The 21,102-nt window shown below is 27.3% G+C and overlaps 2 protein-coding genes across 2 annotated transcripts in view; both read left to right on the top strand.

The window, feature by feature from the left end:
• The window catches only part of LOC137825379 (subtilisin-like protease Glyma18g48580), a 60,806-nt gene extending 47,372 nt beyond the window's left edge, over nucleotides 1–13,434 (top strand). Inside the window, exon 12 of the mRNA XM_068631051.1 lies at nucleotides 13,360–13,434. Coding sequence (XP_068487152.1) covers nucleotides 13,360–13,434 — 75 coding nt within the window. The remainder of the gene's footprint in view (nucleotides 1–13,359) is intronic.
• A 676-nt stretch (nucleotides 13,435–14,110) lies between these two features.
• On the top strand, nucleotides 14,111–17,701 carry LOC137823686 (endoglucanase 11-like). Its single transcript, XM_068628912.1, has 5 exons — nucleotides 14,111–14,494; nucleotides 14,613–14,825; nucleotides 15,032–15,232; nucleotides 15,513–15,767; nucleotides 16,859–17,701. Exons 1-5 carry the CDS (start codon nucleotides 14,240–14,242, stop codon nucleotides 17,528–17,530), a joined length of 1,596 nt encoding a protein of 531 aa, XP_068485013.1. The 5' UTR covers nucleotides 14,111–14,239; the 3' UTR covers nucleotides 17,531–17,701.
• Nucleotides 17,702–21,102: the final 3,401 nt, after the last annotated feature.

Raw genomic sequence — 21,102 nt, 5'->3', positions numbered from 1 at the left:
GAAAAATAAGAGAAAATCTGTCTTAATTCAATTAATAATAAAACTAAATTTTAATTTTAGTAATGTCCCGGTAAAAATGATACTTTCAAGATATCTACATTGTGATATTCATTCAAACATAATGTCATTGAATGTTGTAAGATAGCATTAATGACAGAGTATCATGTATAAATGTTAATTTAGTTACTCAAACAATATAATTTTTTTTAATCCATGATTAATAGTTTGAGGGATGAATATGGCTTAAATGAAAAACAAATATTTTTCTTTTTTCTTAGAATTTGGGTACTCAAACACTGAGTGAAAAAGAGACAAAATCAAGTTTCTCTCCTTTAAATGTACATTTAAATATTCTAATAACATTTAAATGATATATCTTACCGTATAAGTGTTGCTTCATAATTTGAATAAGGGAAAATCAATATTAATCGAGTAATGCTATTAAAAAAAACTTATATTTAAGTGATGATGTATGAATTAAGTGTCCTATGTATACTTTAGTGATAAAATGTGGATGTAATGAATAAATAGGAATTGAGATATTAATGATTGTATTTGAATAATAAATAGTAAATATTTATGATATTTTATTTTTTAAAATATGTTTCATGATTTTGAATAATGAAGCTTTTAATAAAAGTAAATATTTTGATTTCATTCATGTTTTAAATAATTAATATTATGAAGTGAATTTTTCTATTAGACTTTATTGAACAAATCTAATGAACTATTCTTACTCCATTAAACTATTGAAATGTAATTTTCAATATCTGTATGGTAACTGTGTGAATGTATTTTAAATATGAAATATTGATAATATATATATAAAGTCAGGTTGAAAATTAGTTGGAATAATTTAATCACTTTTCTATAAAATAAAAGTGAGAGAAAGCTTTGGCTTTGTTTTTTTTACTGAATTACCCTTTAACGGTACATTTTCAAGTTTTATTCAACCTGTTTTCTTTCTTATTGGTGAACGCTCATGTAACACGATTACTAATGTATTTCTATTAACTTATTATTATATATTAAATTTCACAATACAATATTTTTTTTACAAAAATGTCCATGAAAACATTTACTTTTATTAAAGCTTTTTATTAATAAAATTTTATTTTAATATGGACCTTATACATACAATATTAAAATTAAAAAGAATTGCCTATATAATAAATATTTTTCAATTAAAAAAAACTTATTTATGAGTCCATATTAAAACAATGATTTTACTAATGAATTTTTTGGTCCAAAATACTAATGGAGTCATGGGCCAAAAAAGAGTATGGGCTCTCTTCTGTAATCAGTTGAAGGAAAATTTGTCCCGCACCTCATTATTTCTTTTTGCACCTTCATAATTTTGTAAATCCTATAAGTGCTTTTTTTTTGCAGAAGAGTATGAGCTCTCTTCTGTAACCAGTTGAAGGAAAATTCTTCCGCGCCTCATCATTTCTTTTTGCACCTTCATAATTTTGTAAATCCTAAAAGTGCTTTTTTTCATGGATACTTTTTTTAATTCGATAGTGTAAAATTCAGAAATTTTATGGATTGTAAAATTTGAAAGTTAACATAAGAGTTAACATTTGTGTTGTATATTCTTTATTATACAATCTATAATACAAAATTTATATATTTTGGATTGTCTAATTCAAAATACAAATTTCTTATTTAGGATTAGCATATTATATTGGATAAATTCTTCTTACATCTCCATAACTTTATATGCACCTTCATGTTTTTTTAATTTCAACAATATTCTTCTAAGTATAGTGGAGAGTGTTTTTCTTCGTTTTCAATTGGTGGTTGTTGGTAGGTTGTAATGACTAGTAGTGAATGTTGGTAATTGAGGTAGATTTTGTGATGTTTATTAGTGGTAATGTGTTTTCGTTCCTTTATTGTATCACTGGGGAAAAAATAAGCAAGGTACAAAAATAGAATACAACATTAACAATGGTTCACAATTTGTTTTAGATTGCAATAACAGTTCACTTTATGAAATCATTGCAAGTGCAACAATGATTATTTTTCTCGATAGAATCTATGTGATATTGTTTGAAAAAAAAAAATTAACTACAAGAAACATGTGTGAATTTATCTTATGCAATAATTTAAAATATGTCAAATGATGGAAACTGTTGTTTCCAACACTACTGTTGGAAAGGAGGTATTGAGGTGTAGCTTAGATTATTTAAAAATGAGAGATGCTACATTGTTTAAATTTTTTAAAAAGATTAAAAGACCTTCAAAATGGATGTGAAGTGAGAAAGTATGTACTGGATGGAGAATTTGCCACACATTGCATAGCGTATTTGTATTTCGGAATTGTATCTTTGGGAGATAATGTAGAAGAAATGGGATGTGGAAGTGCTCTCCAAAAGAAAAGAAAAAAAAAGCAAGAGAAAATAATATTGTGACTATATAGAGGGTGCAGATGAAGAAGGATGTTGCAGAGTTTACTTTTTATTAAGAATAAACTGGTAATTTTATCACCCAATGGAGGTGGAAGAAGATAATACGAAGGTATAAAAAGAAAGCGCCTCTGTTTGAATGGTGAGAGCAGGGTTTCTTTATGCCTTCAACAGTCGTCCGTTACATATTATTTGGATAAGAGCGAGCCTCACTTTGAATGTGAACGCGTAAGAGTGTAAAAGATATATTAAAAATAGTTTTACATATTTACAATTTATCATAAATGATATTTTTAAAGCAAATTGCTTTTTTTTTTTATAAGATATTCTTGATTGTCATTTTTCAAAAAATTTATCATTAAAAATATATTAAATATTGTTATCTATTGATAAAAAAATTAAAGAATGAAATTTATTTATTAAATACTTTGTCATAGACTATATTCCTATAATGTTTTTGTATTTTTTAATTTTATTAATAATAAGAATCCTAATTCTTTTAGGGATTTAACACTTCACACTTTTACAAAGTTAATACTTTTGTTTAAGATAAAAGTATTATGAATAACAAAGATTTATTTCTTAGTATATAAAGGTTTAGACTAATGTATTACAAAGATTGCTACCTACTCAACTCTAAAAAAGAGCTAAAGCTCGAGAGGCAGCTTATGCAGTTGAATTGCACACCACCTGAACTATAGAAAAATTAATTATTTTATAAATTTCATTCTTACACTAGTCCAAATAATGTCTTCTACAATTGATATAAATAAAAATATAATGATATTTTTATAAATATTTAAAATATATTATACTGGTTGGATAAATGAACTAGTGTAATATTTAACATCACTATTTTATTATGGAACACATATATCACTGTGAGAGAGTTACAAGTGGTATGTTATATGTGTTTCAGAGTCACCTACCGAGGTTACATATAATACCGTTATGGTTCTTAACCAATGTTATATGTGTCTTCTCAAACACATATTTTTTTAGTATTCTATTCAAATTTTAATACATATTATACTTTTTTTTATAACCAATATTATTTGTGATTAACATTTTACATTATTGAAATCTACACGTATTTAATGAAACTGATGTTATATATCTTCCAAAATAAGTGTTATATGTATTTTTTTGTTATATGTATTTTTTGCACTAATAATAGTAAGATTACACTCACTTATCAATTCATATATAAACTACATATTTATGATGGATGAGAACAACTTAATAACATGTGACAAGTCTAATAAAAACTTTAAAATAAGTTTTAAATGACCGTGATAATATATTTAGAAAGCAAAAATAAAAATTTTGCATTGAGAAAACAAAAATGTGGTTTACTGGACCACTCTGTACATGTGATGATAGGTTTGCATTGGCCTACAGACATACACAGTTTGAGTTTAGAGCTAAAAAATTGTGGCATGCACCGACTAGTCTTAACGTAGTTGGGTCTGTTCCGCAACCAACCCATTTAAAGCCACTGTCTTACGTGTGGACCAATTCACAACCAAACCAACTTCCTCACCGTCACCTTCTAAACACATGCACATCGCCTAATCTCATTTCTATCATTTTTTTTAAAATAAAAGCTTTCAGGTTAGGTATCACTATGCCACTTAAGATCTCAGCTAGGCTGACACCTTGAATAACAACAATCATTTACCATCATATGAAAAAAAATATTATTAAACAAAAGAAAAAAGAAAAAGAAAAAAATACAAAAATACGGAGAGACTAGACCAAAACCCATATGTTAACAAAAACGATACATAGGTAGCATATACCTTCTATCACTTTTCATTCTCTGCTTAATAACCAAAAACCACTACAACTTCATTTTCAATTTTCCAATACCTAAAGAAAGGAGATAAACACGCCATTTATGTACTTGTCATGCTGAACCTTAGTTAACTATTCATTTATGCTTACGTACTTTTTATCTTCCCTCATTCCATTATTTCAACTTCAATCTTTTTCTATTTCTTCTCTTAAATTAATTGCACGGACGTGCTTCAATATCTGATGAATTTACATTGATGACCATACATTCGGTATCAGTTACCTAATTGGTATAATATATTTCATTTTAATCCAATACTTTAAATTTAATTAAATCAAAACTTAATAATGATTTAAATTCTAATATAATTGTGCAGTTAAAATTCAGATACTTGAGAATTGAAAGTTATATTCGTAATCATCACATCTTAACAAAAAATTAAGAAAATCTTAAAATTTTTATTATATAATTATCACATTAATATGTTGGAAATATTTCATGACATAATGGTAACATGTATAAATATATTAAGTGATAACTTTTAAGTCTAATTTGTTTTAATTGATATTTGATATTTAAGATGTGTATAGAATAAAACAAGTATAAGTATAAATATTATAAGAAAATCATCAAATTGTAACCAATGTTAAAATAATTTATTATTATTAAATTAATTTAAATATCAATTTAAAAAATATTTTATAGATTTTTATTAATAATATAAATTATTTTAGATATAAATAATTTTTAATCTCTAAAATAATATTTAATTTAGTTAATAATCATTAATTATTTTTTATCTCTAATTTTAGTTGTTATTTAATGAATTTCTTGTAGTAAATTGATACATAAAAAATTATCTTAAAACTTTTTCTTATTATCATTGATAGCTTACATTTTACACTAAAGCATTGTTTAGATATGAGTGATTACTGTTCACCCGATTTAAAAAGCAAGAAAACTTCATGTTTGCATCTAAGTGTTTGTGGTTATTAGAGAGAAAAAAAACAAAGAAAGTGAAGAAAGACTCTCCCCTAATTTATAAATACTTAGTGAGAAAATGTTGATTTTTACCTTATTATCTTTCACCTATTATTCTATGTACCATGACACCAATGTCATATGTAAAAGATAAATGTGTAAACTTTTTCTATACTTTTTACTTTATTTACCTTAATCTAAAACGTCATAATTTTTTTTCATTTTTCCTCTAAATTATCTCAAATTCATTTCTTCATTTTTCACTCTCTAATCTAATCAAAAGAGAAGTCACGAATAAAACTCGTGGTTTATTTTTGTCAACAATGAAACAGAGTGGTGTCTGGGGAAGAAGACACGTTTTTCTTAGAAGCTGAATTAAATTCACGTTTTGTTAGGGTTGTTGTTGTGAAATAGGAAAAATAAAAGAGAAATTTAGGGTAGATCCAAATATGTGATTGGGTAATGGTGTGATGGAAAATGAGACAGTGGAAGGAACAATGACAGCATTTGGATGTTGCAGCGTGGAATAAACAATTTTGTCGGTGCATCTCAATAACCAAAACAAAATCATATATATTCTTACATATAAAATATAATCAGAGTAAGATAAAATACTTATCTCATTCTTTTTACCAAATGGGTCTTAAAATAACGTCTATGGTATTTTATAAAAAATGAAAAGGAATTTAATATTTGAAATAATTTAAGATACACATATGAGATTATATTTAATCCTATTAATTGAACTAGAAATTAATACGACTAAAAAAGCTAAATTCACACATATTAATATGATAACGAGTTTTCGTAAAATTCAAGGAAGTAACACTTGCCAAATCTAATTTTAAACTCTTTAGAATAATTTTTGCATACATAAATTATATAGACATGGGAGCATGCTACATTTAATGTTCCACTCAAATAAATGGACAAGACAACCAAGTGAATAACTTAAAAAAGAGACACTGCTAAAAAAAATTTCGTTTGAGTCAATTTAAAAACTAAAATAAAAGTTATCTAAGTTGAGAATTTACTTATAAAATGTTGAAATTGGTGCACTAGCCAAAAAATTTGGAATAAAATAAGAAAAATAATTATATAACTATATCTAAATATAAAAATCAAAATCATTTAAAATTTACTAGTTTTCTCACTTATAAAAAATAGTTTTTGAGCAACATGAACAATTAACCATTTTGAAATGCTATCATTAATGTTGCTTTTTATTGATTCGAGAGTAATTATTATGTTTGTTGTGCTGTTACCACTAATCTTTCGTTGATTGGTATGATAAAGAATCATCATGAGCTTCTTGTTTGTTCTCAAACATTTTATATTCATTCTTTTTATCTTTCGTTTCGGACTACGCGGGAATGCATTTAGTTCAAAGAAACATTATGAAAAATTAAATTGCTAATTATTAACTTAGTATCATTTTAAATTAAATTCACATTTTTTATGTGTAACAAAGTCATCATTAACTTTGAAATCATTTGAGTTGCATTGGATTGAAATTTAATAAGACTATTTCAGTATTAAAACTTCTTGTAAAATTTTAAAAGATTACGTAAAAAGGTTATATTTATGATTTTTTTAAAAATATGATTAGAAATATGGATTTTGATGATTTATATTTTAAATTTTTTAAATATTTTAGAAAAACTTTATGAATTCATACATTAAAAATTTAAAAGAATACAAAAGTGAAGTGAAATAATAATAATAGTAACAAATGATAAAATTTTGATAAAGAAAAATGAAACTATCAGAAGTTTTTAATAATTAATTATTATAATTTCATTTCTTCACCTATAAGTTTATGTATTGGTGTAAGGATTTTTTTTATACGTATATATATATATATATATTATAGGTAAAAAATTGAACATTTTAATTATTTTAAGTTTATTTATATAAAATATATTTATTTAAATACCTTAATTTCTAAATTAAAGAAATTTGTAAGTTCTCCCCAAGTATTTTAAACGGAAGTTTGTTGCTTTTTGTCTTTTAAAGCATTTCATTTAAAAGATAATAGAGTACATGTCAAATTGAGTTATTAGATTTTTTATATTTGAGTAGATTTTTCCTTTTTTTATTACTTCAATTTTCTGAGTTTTTTTTTAAAATAAGTTATGATTTTCTTTATTTTTTTTAGTGTTTTGTTTGAGAAAACAATACTTCAACATAAGTGGAGTTACCCACCTGATTTATTGTTAACTTGAAAATAATTATTTATTTTAATAAATATTTAGTTGGATTAAACTTTCAATTAGATATTTATCTATAATGTTAATATTAATTGAATATGGGAATAAGTATTATGGATTTTGTTGAAGAGATGAGAAATATTATATCCACAAAGATTATTCGACGAAATTAATTTTTATACATGTGAACACATTTGACAAATAAATAAGGTTTATTTCCTTTGAATTATATTTTTAATTTTTTATCGTTTCTACTCGGTTCATATTGAAAAGTGCTTCTTTTTATTTAAATGAAAATAACAATTTAATTTTGATAATTAGTATCTTAGTTCAACAATTTGTTATTCAAGTGGTAAATGATAGTTTGATAGAGAGAAATCATATCAACGATCTCTTATAATAACGTCCAAGTTTTTCTAGAGTTATTTAAGTAATGAAACATGTAATTTAAATAATAATAATTTTTATTTTCAATAGTGGAGAGTTGATATTGAATATTGCTCAATTGAAATTCTTCCTTCAAACGATTCCCCTCCATATAAAAAAATATTTTATTTGTTTTAAATACATTATTTAAAATAATATTAATGGTGTGATATGTTTTATATATATCTTAGTGATTAATTATAAGGAATAAAATTAAAATAAATGGATATAAATTCAAATATGTATTATATATTTATTGTTTGGATAAGGTAATTAATTTACACTTTAGTTAATTGTTTGTTTTGTCACTATTGCAAAATAAAAATGTCTTTAGTCAACCGTTTTTAAAGTCATTTGACGATGGCTTGAACCATTTTCTAATTATACCTCTTAGGCGATGGTAATTTTCGCCTAAAACGCAGAAGAGAAGCATAGGCTTACAATATGTAAATCCATAAATTGTAGTGATTTTTATCCTTTCTTCACCTATTAGTGTGTGTGACAGCGGCGCAAAAACTATCTGGGAACTTGTATACTCTTACTAATTTAATTAATAACTCATTATAAATAATAATGATGAAAATTACAATAAAAAACTTAAAACTACTGAACTGGTAATGGAGCAGGGTTGTAGAGGAGCTTAGGAGCTTCAGAGGTGGTGCACAATTGTGATGACAAGGTGAAGACAAACAATAATTTCAAACTCTATAACCCAACTTGTTTTACATTTACAACGGAGAAAAATAAACGAAGAAAGTACATAAAGTATAAAAAAACAACATAAACACAATAAGAAAAACACATTATAAGCAATGAGAGCAACGAAAAAGAAAGTCTGAAGGAGAAAATACTTGCAGGGAAAAATAAAAAATCATATAGACTACGATTATGACCTAATAATCATAATCTGTATAAAATACTGTAATATAGACGACAAATACCACAAAAGCCGTAGTCTATAGTGTTCACAATAGATAATAATAGTCAAAAAAACGTATTCTATATCCTTTGTTTCCAATATGTGACAATTGTAATTATAACCGTTGCGTATATATTAATTTTATTTACAAAATTATCATCGTATTTTTGTAGACTATATTCCGTTTGAATCGATGCTTATATACGTAGTTAAACACTTATTTTTTTTAAGATTCTTTGTGTTTGGACCTATTATTTAGGCTTAATAGCAAGACTCGCATAGTAGTGTATTATGCGAGTTTTTAATTTTTGTTATGTATAAAAAAATGTTTTACAAATCCAATTTATTTTAGAAATATACGTTTGGATTATTATTATTATAAGTATATATGTTTGTGAAGATTATATATCTTTTGATATAGTAATTTGATGTTATGTTTAACCTCTTCTTCCGTGTTCTTTAATTTGAATAATAAATTTAAAATTATGATCTTACTATCTAATAACATTGAAGACGATCATTCTATGACTTCAACTAGAAATTCATCATTTTGGTGAAGAAAATTATTAACTATTTAACCTGAATCTTGAGTTTTAATGGGATACTTCCATACTTATTTATAATATTTGAAAATCTTTATTTAATAATGAATAATGTTTTATGAAAAATTCTTAACCCAAGAAACTTCTTAATCTCATAACCTTTTACTAGAAGCCGTTTAAAAGATGTGTACTTAAAGACCATGATAAAAAGAAAACATTAACACACGGCTATATCAATCTACTTTTATTTTGATATTACGGCTTCGACACTTTTAGCAGTGCAATCTTTTAACAACGGTTCATTATACGTTAACATACCCACAGACTATTTATATTTTCAAAAAAATATCATTTTTTTAATTGAATATTTATATATATATATATTATAATTTTTATTTAAGAGTTGTAAATTTTAGGAGTTTAGTAATCACGTAACGTAAATGTAAATGTAAATGTAATTTGTTAATATACACACAGACTATTTATATTTTTAAAAAATATCATTTTTTAATTGAATACTTTTATATATATATATATATTATAATTTTTATTTAAGAGTTGTAAATTTTAGGAGTTCAGTAATCACGTAACGTAAATGTAAATGTAAATGTAATTTTTTTTACCGTGTCAATTATTCAATATTATTTTTTCATTTAATATTTTTATTTGATATTGTTATTTTAGAGTTTTGTGATTATTTCTAAAACACTCAACCTGAAACACGTGTCTTACGGAATTAGTTCAAAGTGAGATTTAAATATTAGGTGTAGTTTCACACTATCATTCTTCAATAACATCAAATTACAACTTTATAATATAATATTTATTATAAAATAGTTGTTAAGTGAATATAAATAAAATATTAAAATTATATTTTTCTTAAATATTTTGAACATAAAATAAAGATAAGATAAAATTATTTAAGATTTTATCATTTTCTATTTTTTTTTGTATTGTCTTTTAGAAGAAATAAGAGTATTTTTTGTCTAAGACATAAATAAATATGGTGTTCTACCAGAAATTGTAATCGATCACCCGTGATGATTTAACGACCTTTTGACAAAAGCAACAATCACGTCAAATCATAGGTTAGAAATATTAATTTTAATTAAAAGCTACAAAGCATAATTAAATTATTATTGGGTTTACTGACAATATAAGGCCAATTAGAAAAGTATAAATAAGGGAGGGATCACATGATGAAAGATAATGATTGTTTAAACTCTGTACTGAAGTAGTTAAATATACCTCATCTGATTTAAGCAGCGTTGGAATATCTTTGGAAGTACCTACCATCTCGGACCTATAAGGAAGACTAAAATTGAAGAGAAGATAAGAGCAACTCCATAAAGAATATTCGATATCGAATAAATTCTAAAAACACATAGATGGGTAATAGAATGAGTGTGATATGATTAACAAGCTTTTGGGATCAAATTTTATATATATAAAAAAAAAAAACAAACAAAGGATTGAAAGAAAGGGAAATTAACAATGATTGAGTAAAGATATTGTATGTCGAGGAAGCTTGTATCGCACACATAAGCTTAGTTTTGATTCTTGGTTGTAGCAAGGGTTTGCGAAACGCAATCTTTTAATAGCAGGGAAATCGCTTTTGATATAAGAAATTGACCAACTTTAGCCATTAAAGAAGGATTTTTGGTGAGGTTAAAACTAGTGTAGATTGACGTGTTAAGTATTTAGAAAGATAAGAAATAGACCAGGGTGTGTATATGCACATTGCAACATTTATGAAGCCTACTTAGCAACCCTTCTTCGCATCCTCCAAGACTCCAATTTCTTTACGATTTTTCTAATTCTCAACATCTACTCTCACCCAAACCAGCTATATAATACCATTTAGATAGTTATATAATACCTGATTTACAATAACTTACCTACACCATTCTTCAACCAAAACTCTTTTTATGCTCATTCTACAATTTCTTTTTTTTCTTCATACCTCCTCCTTCTATCACACTCACTTTTTAACCAAACCGCACTCTCTCTTTTCTCATAAACCATCATATTGCTCACTTTTATCCATCAAACTTTACACTTCAATATCTATCTTCATACAATAAACAAATATTTTTTAATCTAGTTATTATTACATAAATAATTATAATTTAATGGTATCAATAAAACTAACATTTTATATAAAGTTATTGATGGTAGTTCATTAAATGAAATTAATACCTTTTATATCTTGTTATTTTAAAATTTTGTTATTCATATATACCTTCATCCATGAACACTAGAATATATATGTAAAATAATAAAATATATACCAAATTCCTCATTTATTTTTATGTGAATCACATGTTTAGTTGATTTTAGGTTTAACTTAACATTATAAAAATATTTTATTTTTAGTCGACGTGGAATCTCCAACACACATTCTCACACCGAGGTTGTCAACTTGTGTGAGACTATATATTTATGAGTGGTCTGATACTGATAACGGCTAGTTGGTGTTGAATCTCTAAATAACTCTGATATCATATTAGGAAGTGAATTTTAAACTTAACTCAACTTCATAAAATTTATTTATAAAGTGAAATTTACACTCACTTTTATATATATATATATATATATATTATAAAATATTTTTATCTCTGATATATGTGAGATCTCCGTATCTTCAATAAGTTTAATAAAAATAAATATTAGACTTGATCAGAATTTCTAATTAACTTTTGATCATACTTTTAATATTCTCACTGTTAGGATTGAGTTACGAATTATTTTGACTGATTTAAGGTTGGACGTAAGAAATTTGTCTTTTAAATGGGTCAAATTTATTCCATTTGAGAAAATAAATAATTTTTTACAATTGTTTTTATCTTGTAAAGTTTGTGGATAAACAGTAATCCACATACTCTTTAAGTTTTTTCAAAAGATATTTTTATAGTAGAAATTTAATCTTTAAATGATAAATTCATATCAGCTACCCAACTCGAGGACTTTTTATAGTCTTAATTCTTAACAAATTCAATTATATAAAATTACAATGAACTAATACATAGATTTAGACATCTCCATTAACATTTGAATTCTTGTTTGATATAACTTGTCATTTTTTTTAATGTTCATGTTTTCATTTTTTTCCCACAACTCATCACAACATAACTAAAAAGTAAATTTATTAATTAAATAGATGTTTTTTTTAAATGATGCGAATTCAAATAAAAAATGAAAAAAAAACTATATTAAACCGGTAACGAGTTTGTCTTAAGCCTACCAATGAAATCAGTAGAATTTGCATACTAAACGAGTTGGACTCAATAGCTTTTTTATCAGCAATAAACAATATATACATATGGATCATTTCAGGAATGATTCAACCCATATACAAAGAAACAGAGACACCCTAATAACACAACACATTCCAACCAACTACTAAAAAACGAACATTGTCAAAGACAAGGACAATCAACAAGTTAAAGTGAAGAAAGACAAACTAAAAGATTAAGACATCAATTAAAAAAAAGAAAAACAAACAGAAAGGAATTTAGAAATGATCTAAGACCAAACCTTTAATTGAACCAAAGAAAAGATCTCAGAATAATCTAAATTCCACCTTTAAAAATAATCTTATGCCGACTCTAAATCTCAATAGTTAAATATATTTATTTGCATATTTTAAATATAGTTTTGTTTTGTAAACCATAGAGTTTGCGGATTTCACAAGTCGTACCTAGATTCAATACTCACTCTTATTCTAAATAAAATTATAATAACATTTTTACTTTTATTTTAAAATAATTGTATTTTTTCTAATTTTGTAAATTTTTCTAAAAGTAATTTTTGCTTGAAATGATATCAGCTAGCATAGAGATTTGAATTAGTCATTTATTACAACATTGATTAAGAATAACGCAAATAGAAAATGAGTTTTTTATTAGGTGTCTATGTATGAGTAACAATATTAAATATATTAGTAAGAGTTTAATTTAACATAAATATCTGAAAATAATTTATGATATGTTAATAAATTATGTTAGTTTCATATAATTATTTACATGATAATAACTTGTTTAACCCAACACTTTTCTCTTCAAATAAAACGTTATGCTACTTGAACTTCTTATCGTGTGCTCATGAATGTAGCATAATTAATCTTATAAGAAAAACTGAAGATACACAATAATTAGTATATTTTTTTAAAAAAAGGCAAACGACATTTGATGGTGTAAAGTAATAAAAAACATTTAATAATGTATTTCGTTATTTTACCTGTATTTCAAAAAACTTTGAAACTCATCATCAAAGACGGAATAATGAGTGTCCTGAAAATATTGACTGAAAAATGTTAAATTAGAAGTAAAATACTATTACATTGAAAAATGTCTGTAACTCTTCTTTAAATAAATTGAGAAAATATCCAATGGAAAGTATTAAATAGGTAAACTTATTAACTTAAGAAAATCTAACAAACTTTTCAGCCTTCATCATCATATAATAATAATAATAATAATAATAATAATAATAATAGTTAATACTAAAAATATATCTGATTTGAAAGTGAGAAAAAAAAATAGCAGCTAGAGATGGAAGCATCCTGAAATAAGTAAAGGAAAAAAAGTGTTCTGGTAGTAAATGGAGGGAAATAGGAGGAGTTGGCATGAAATGACAGTGGAATTTTAACAAGAGTCAACAGAGTATGGTTTTGTTTTCCTTATTTGGCAGACAACAGAGGCACATCCAAGTGCTGCAGAATTCACCCTTGTGTACAAGAAACAAGTAAAAATTGTGGGGATAGTTTCACGTTCTCATTTTGTGGGGCTCCCTACCAAAATGATCCCACCCTATTTTAGCTAGATCGTAGGCATATCTCAGCCTTTTAAAACACAATTCAAACTCCCTTTTGGGTTCAAGTGTTGTGAGTCTTCACCTTTTTTTTTTACCAATTCCCTCCACTCCTAAAATCTCTAGGAGGGAAGGGGGGCAAGGCAATGGAGATGGACACACAACCACATAAGAAACACCATTTTGGAACTTCCTACATCCCCTTCCTAGTACACCATTCTTGTCTTATCACCCTCTTATTCTCCACCTTCTTCACCACCACCACCACTGCTTTTGATTATGCTGATGCCCTTTCAAAGAGTCTTCTCTACTTCGAAGCACAACGCTCTGGGAGGATACCTTACAATCAGCGTGTCACTTGGAGAGATCATTCTGGCCTCACTGATGGTTTGGAAGAAGGGGTAGGTCCAAATTCTCAATTATACCCACATGCCACAACTCATCAAACTTTGTCTTTTACTTTCCTCCTATGCCAAATTCCCTCTCAAACTCATCACTTTCTTTTTTGTGTGTGTGTAGGTGGACTTGGTGGGAGGGTATTATGACGCAGGGGATCATGTGAAATTTGGTTTACCAATGGCATTCACCATCACAATGCTCTCATGGAGTGCCATAGAGTACAGGCAACAGATTGAAGAGGCAGGTGAATTACAACACACATTGGAGGCGATCAAATGGGGCACTGATTATTTCATCAAAGCTCACACTAGCCCAAATGTTCTATGGGCTGAGGTACTAACTAATCCAAGACAAAATCTATAAGGATTTTGATGCACTGTCATCAAAGAAAGTCTCTTGAAAACGAAAAAACAAGTATACCAAAAGTTTAAGATTTTTCTGGCTGCCGTATCATCTCTTCCAACTGAATCCAATTCATTATTCCCAGTGGCATTGGTATGGGAGATTGAATGGAATCTGACATTAATGATCTTTTTCAGGTGGGTGATGGTGACACTGACCATTATTGTTGGCAACGGCCAGAGGACATGACAACTTCACGGCGAGCATTTAAGATCGATGAGAAGAATCCCGGTTCAGATCTGGCCGGAGAGACTGCAGCAGCTATGGCAGCTGCATCCATTGTGTTCAGAAAGACAAACGCACATTACTCTCACTTGCTTCTGCACCATGCCCTGCAGGTGAGTTAGTGAGTGATTAGCCAATTCTGTGTGTGCTAATTAATTAAAGTTGATTGATTGTGCTTTACTGATAGGTTTTGACTAGGTGCCATAATTAATAATAATTGTAGGAGGAACTTTTGTGTGACAATCTGAGTTCGAAAACTAATAATTGGGTAGGAGAAATTAAGGTTGATTAAGGAGTGTTGTGTTGGTAATAGAACAGTTTTGAAGTTATTATTTAAAAATGAGAATTGGATGTTTGAATGGATGGTGTATTTATTGTGTGTGTGTTTTGTAGTTGTTCGAGTTTGGGGACAAATATAGGGGAAATTATGATGGTAGTGTCGGAGTGGTAAAGAGCTACTATGCGTCGGTGAGTGGATACATGGATGAGTTGTTGTGGGCTGCCACGTGGCTGTACAAGGCCACCGACAACAAAACGTATCTTGAGTACGTTCTTTCCAACGCTCATACCTTTGGTGGCACTGGTTGGTCCATTTCAGAATTCAGCTGGGATGTTAAATATGCTGGTCTTCAACTCATGCTCTCAAAGGTTCACTAAACAAAACCCTTTTACTTCATTTTCATTTTCATTTTCTCCCATGTGACTCTCCCATAACTTTATCTACATTTTTCTTTTCTCACCTTAAAAAATCAAAATCATGGAGTATGCACCAATTAAGGTATATTAATTAGTATATTATGCAGGGCTTTTAAAGGCACAAAAACTAACTAGTGTATCCAAGCACAAACCCATGTGCAGCTACTGCTTTAGCTTTAACAGAGTGCAATTAAAGTGGTGTGCCTTATGGTTGAGCCCAATGTTAGAAACCGTAAGTACACACACCCTTCAACACTTCACTTCACTTCACTTCACTTCACTTCACTACCCCCTCCTCTTTTTTACCCTTTTAATAAATACTTCTAAGTCAATAATGAGGTAGGACCTCCTTTGGACCCCTTTGGTACAAAATAAAACACATCAAAAATAAGTTAACTGGACTCTTAATTGTTTTTTTAGTTTTTATATTAAGTTTTTAGTTTTTTTTTTAAAAGATTGACATTGATTTTTTTATAATAAGAGATGAAATTAATTTTTGATTCTTAAATAAGTAAAAAATTATGGTCCAAATAAAATTGTTTTAATTTTGAAATATTATTAAAGAAAATAAAATGAAAATAAATAAAGTAATTAACTGCTCTCAAATATTTTTATTTGTCTCAACCCATTACTTCAAAATACGTCTTTCTCTGTATCCCATGCGAGTTCTTTTAAAAACCAAAAATCACTTTAAGGGATTTTGTCTTTTGAGGACACATAATCATATTCAAACTGAATACTATAATCTGCATTGGATCATTTAAAAAGACACCAAATTTAATCTAATGAAGACCGAATTCAATTAAATTGTTGAACTTTATAATTAGACTTGACCCCACCCATGTGTACACTTTTTTGGTGAGAATAAAAGTTACACTGCACAGAGTATGATTTGAACATCGAAAAAAAATGATTATGGATGAACATGAAATCTATGTGAAGGAATGATTAACTTAGAATCAAATGTCAACAAGCATGAAGTGGGTTAAATAGTAGTAATGTACCAAGAATTTTTACTCTAACTAGAGTTTCATGTTTTGCAGTTCTTAAGAGAAGAAAAAGAGAAGAAGAACAGGGATATACTTGAACAGTACAGATCAAAAGCAGAGTACTACATATGCTCATGTCTCAACAAAAATAACGACAGCAAGGATAACGTGGAACGAACCCCAGGTGGATTACTCTATGTCCGAGAGTGGAACAACATGCAATATGTTTCAACAGCAGCATTTCTGCTTTCAACATACTCTGATTTCCTTGAGAGCACAAATGAAAAGGTGAATTGCGATGGGGGCAGAGTGGATCATGAAGAAATTCATAGTTTTGCTAAATCACAGGTTGATTACATTTTGGGGTCTAATCCAGTGAACATGAGCTATTTAGTAGGGTATGGCCCTAAGTACCCCAAAAGGGTGCACCACAGAGGGGCATCGATTGTGTCATACAAAAAGAATAAAGGGTTCATAGGGTGTACCCAAGGGTATGATAATTGGTATGGTAGCCAAGAACCTAATCCTAATGTTATTGTTGGGGCTTTGGTTGGAGGGCCTGATGGGCAAGACAATTTTGAGGATCGCAGGAACAATTTTATGCAGACTGAAGCATGCACATACAATACTGCTCCCTTAGTTGGTGTTTTTGCAAAGTTCTTGCATATACAAAACCACAAAACAGTTCATGACTGTAATTCACTTTTGGTTGCTTCCTTCAAATAATATACACTAAATTATTAATACACTATATGTTATCATAAATAAGTCAAAACCAGCTCTTTTTCAATTACTTTTTTTTCTTCATTGCTGAGTGATTTATAGAGTTTGACTGAGATTTTATGGCCCCAAATGTACTTACATTATAGATATAAAAAAGTCTATATTTTTTTTATCTCATATATATTAATACCATTTCTCCAGTGACATCTGCTTCTTGTTCATTCTTGCGCATTAATGCTAGTGGGCTTTGACGACACACTTTTATTTTGATTTACTAAAAAAAAACTGATAAAATCAATTGTCTTTTATGTTCTTTAACTGAATTGGTGTAATTTTACAAAAGAATTATTGAAATTGACAAATTATAAGTCGTGTCAGCATGATACAATTTTATTAGAAGAAAATCGTGCATGTATGACATAAGTTTGGGTTTGTGAAAGTAAAATTGTACTAGTTTAGCATGACTTCAATGAGAGAAGAGAAGTCGTGTTTGACGCACACGACTTTGATTAATGTTAATTAATGTTTTTTCTTATTTGAACTGAAATCGTGTATGAATAACATGACTTTAGTAATTTTTATATTAAAGTGAAGTCGTGCAATGTCATGGTTCTTTTCTGGATCATTTGTACTCTCTATCTACTCTATCTATATTAACATTGTTAAGAATCTTTAGGAGGATTTAAGAGAAAAAGGTTCTCCAAAGGTGATCATTTAAGAATATTTGATTTACTCCAAGAAATCCACTTCATTAAACCTGGAGAAAGGAATGTAATTGAGTTTTATATTGACCTTAAAATCTTATAGGAGGAGTTTGAATCTCTAAGGCCTATATTAGATTGTGTATGTAATGTAACATGTAGTTTCACTTTATTTAACCTTTGGAGTGATCTAGCTTTGGCGAGTTTTGAACGAATTTTGAATGAGTTCTTAATGTTCCAACTTTCCTTTTTCATTTGGTTTATTTTCCTTTAGCCTTTTCATCTCCATTTTTCCTTAAAATTATGAAATTAACACAAATTTAGGAATAAATCGTTTTTATTCATATTATAATCATAAAATATGTAAAAATGTTTAAATTAATAAATTAAGGATATCAATAAATATCCATGAGTGTATGTCTTTTAATATGAAATATTATTAAAATATGAAACTTATCAAGTGGTTAGTTGTTAAAGAATACTTGAAGGGTTAGGAAGATGTGGCTACGAGTAAGAAAGAATGCTCGTTTGTATCTTGCATAATTAATCTGCTTAGTAACACCCGATCAGTTGATTTTGAAATGTGGATATAGTTGACATTAGGAGATGAACTAATATAAAAACATCTTAAGTAATTTTCCCCTCTTAATACTCTTAAATTGCACGTTATAACTCCTACAATAATTTAAGAATAGGAAAGGCAATGCAGGTCAATTTGTCAACCCGCCAACAAAAATAAGGGGTGGGTTGAGTATTTTAACCTATTGGCCCGTTTATACTATCTTGCATAACCCGTAGTTGCACAAGCTAAGGAATGGGTGAAGCGGGTTAACTTGCATAAGCCACAACAATGTCATTACAAATAAAGTCATTTCAGAACTTGTATTTGAATAGACAAAGTGGACCTAGATAGTACCTAAGAACGACTGTAACAATTTTTTCGGTGTCGGTCGCTCGCTTGCTCCCTTGTTCCTTAGTACTTCACTCCTTCAAACTTCAAGACTCCTTCTCCTTAATTCCTCAACGCTCGATCGAGAGTTGACATGCAAGACGTACTTCGACAATCAAGTAAGTACTATATGTTAAGAATGTATAGTAAAATTGATAAAAAAACGTACCTTAATCCACTGTAGATGGTGTATTTACACAAGCTTAACCTATTAATATGCTGAATAGATGAAGCATTTGAAGTTGGGATGGGAAGAACATACATATAGTTTGAATAGCAGGTGATAATACATCTTTAAATGGTTAAATATGCACTACAATTAAATCATTAAATAAAAATAAATTTTAATAATAAAAAAATTAATTGTTACATTGACTAAATTAGATATTATTTGAGAGACTAAACAAATTATTGGTATCTAAATTATTTTCTATTATTGATAAATACTTTTTAAATTGATATCTAATTAGCTACCAAAGTTTTATCTACCAACTTAAAATCTAAAAATTGATATCTAAAACATTGGTAGCTACTTAGATACAAATTTAGAAACTATTTATCAATAATAAAAACTAATTTAGATACCAATATTTTTTTAGTATCTAACATAGTATCTAATTTAGTCAATGTATCAACTAATTATTTTTTTGTCTCTAAATTAATTTTTATTTAATAATTTTCTAGTAGTGATGATACTTGGTTGACTGAGGTAAAAAACATGAATTTTTTAACAAAAAATAATAATAACTTAATTTTCAACTTATGATTAACCATGAAAAATTATTTAAATGATAATATTTCTAGAATGATATAAATATTTAAATTCAAGAAAATAGTAAATACTAATATTAATAAACACCATTTGACTTTCTAATAAATGTATAAATATAAAAATCACTTTAATATATTTACGTACTAAATAAAATATTTTTACTAATAAAACGTTTCACATTATATAAATGATAAAAATAAATAAAGATTAATATAAAATATCAAATAAAAGTATATGAAAAAAAATAATTTAAGTAAAAAGAAAAAAGGATAGAAAGTTGAGAAGATACATTATAAAACAATGTATTTTTTTTATTCATTAACATCCATTTCTTGCTTAGAAGTTAATATATGTGTCATGAATTCTTGAAGAGTTATTGTGTTTGTAATTGTCCCTCAGACTTTTACCCTTTCAATAATTACTTCATCCATTTTCTTATTTAAATTTCTCTCGAGTTCGTTTTTCTTGAGGTATAGTTGGATTTTATCAATTATATTTTTTCTCGATATAATTGAGTCTTTTTAGGTATATTTGAAAAATTTATTAAATTTATCTATTTCAATATTTACTTTTTTTTCTTTCTAATATACATAATATTATTTGAACCTTCTCTAATTCCATATTTGTTTAATGTATCTCATTCTAAAAAATATATCATATCCTAATCATATGAAGTTTGTTTTTCAATGAAATTTCAAATTTTATTTGGATAATATAAGAAGAAATTTTGTATTAATTCTTGCCAAATTTTGTCACTCTTACGAATATCGAAGTACAGCAAAAGATGTTTCATCTTGAATAGAACATGCACGAACGAATGATCAAAATGATTATCTAAACATACATCGTATTCAAAGTTATTATTGATGCATAAAGATTTAACTATTACTGTCTTAAATATAAATTCAGGTGCCTTTTACAAAATAAATCGTGAAAAAAATCAGTGAATAGAAAAGCATATGAACAAAAGATGCCTCAATTATGAATGGTATTGCCATATTAGAGAGAGGATAGAGATATGAATTGTGTGTGGAAGCTAAGGTTTGTAACTATTGAAAGTGATAACATTGGATTTGTTTCATTGCAAAAAGACCAGATTTCTTGGCTTTGAGGAATGCTTTTGGAGGACATAGGATAAATGGGTTCCATGTTT

This window comes from Phaseolus vulgaris, chromosome 8 (genome assembly GCF_000499845.2).
Source record: "Phaseolus vulgaris cultivar G19833 chromosome 8, P. vulgaris v2.0, whole genome shotgun sequence".
Lineage (NCBI taxonomy): Eukaryota > Viridiplantae > Streptophyta > Magnoliopsida > Fabales > Fabaceae > Phaseolus > Phaseolus vulgaris.
This window is presented reverse-complemented; position numbering and strand designations above follow the sequence as displayed.

Coding starts and splice junctions, on each gene's coding strand:
- LOC137823686 (XM_068628912.1), top strand. CDS start 14,240: ATGGAGATGGACACACAACCACATAAGAAACACCATTTTGGAACTTCC. Junction 15,233..15,512: donor TTCTGCACCATGCCCTGCAG/GTGAGTTAGTGA, acceptor TGTGTTTTGTAG/TTGTTCGAGTTTGGGGACAA. Junction 15,768..16,858: donor TTCAACTCATGCTCTCAAAG/GTTCACTAAACA, acceptor CATGTTTTGCAG/TTCTTAAGAGAAGAAAAAGA.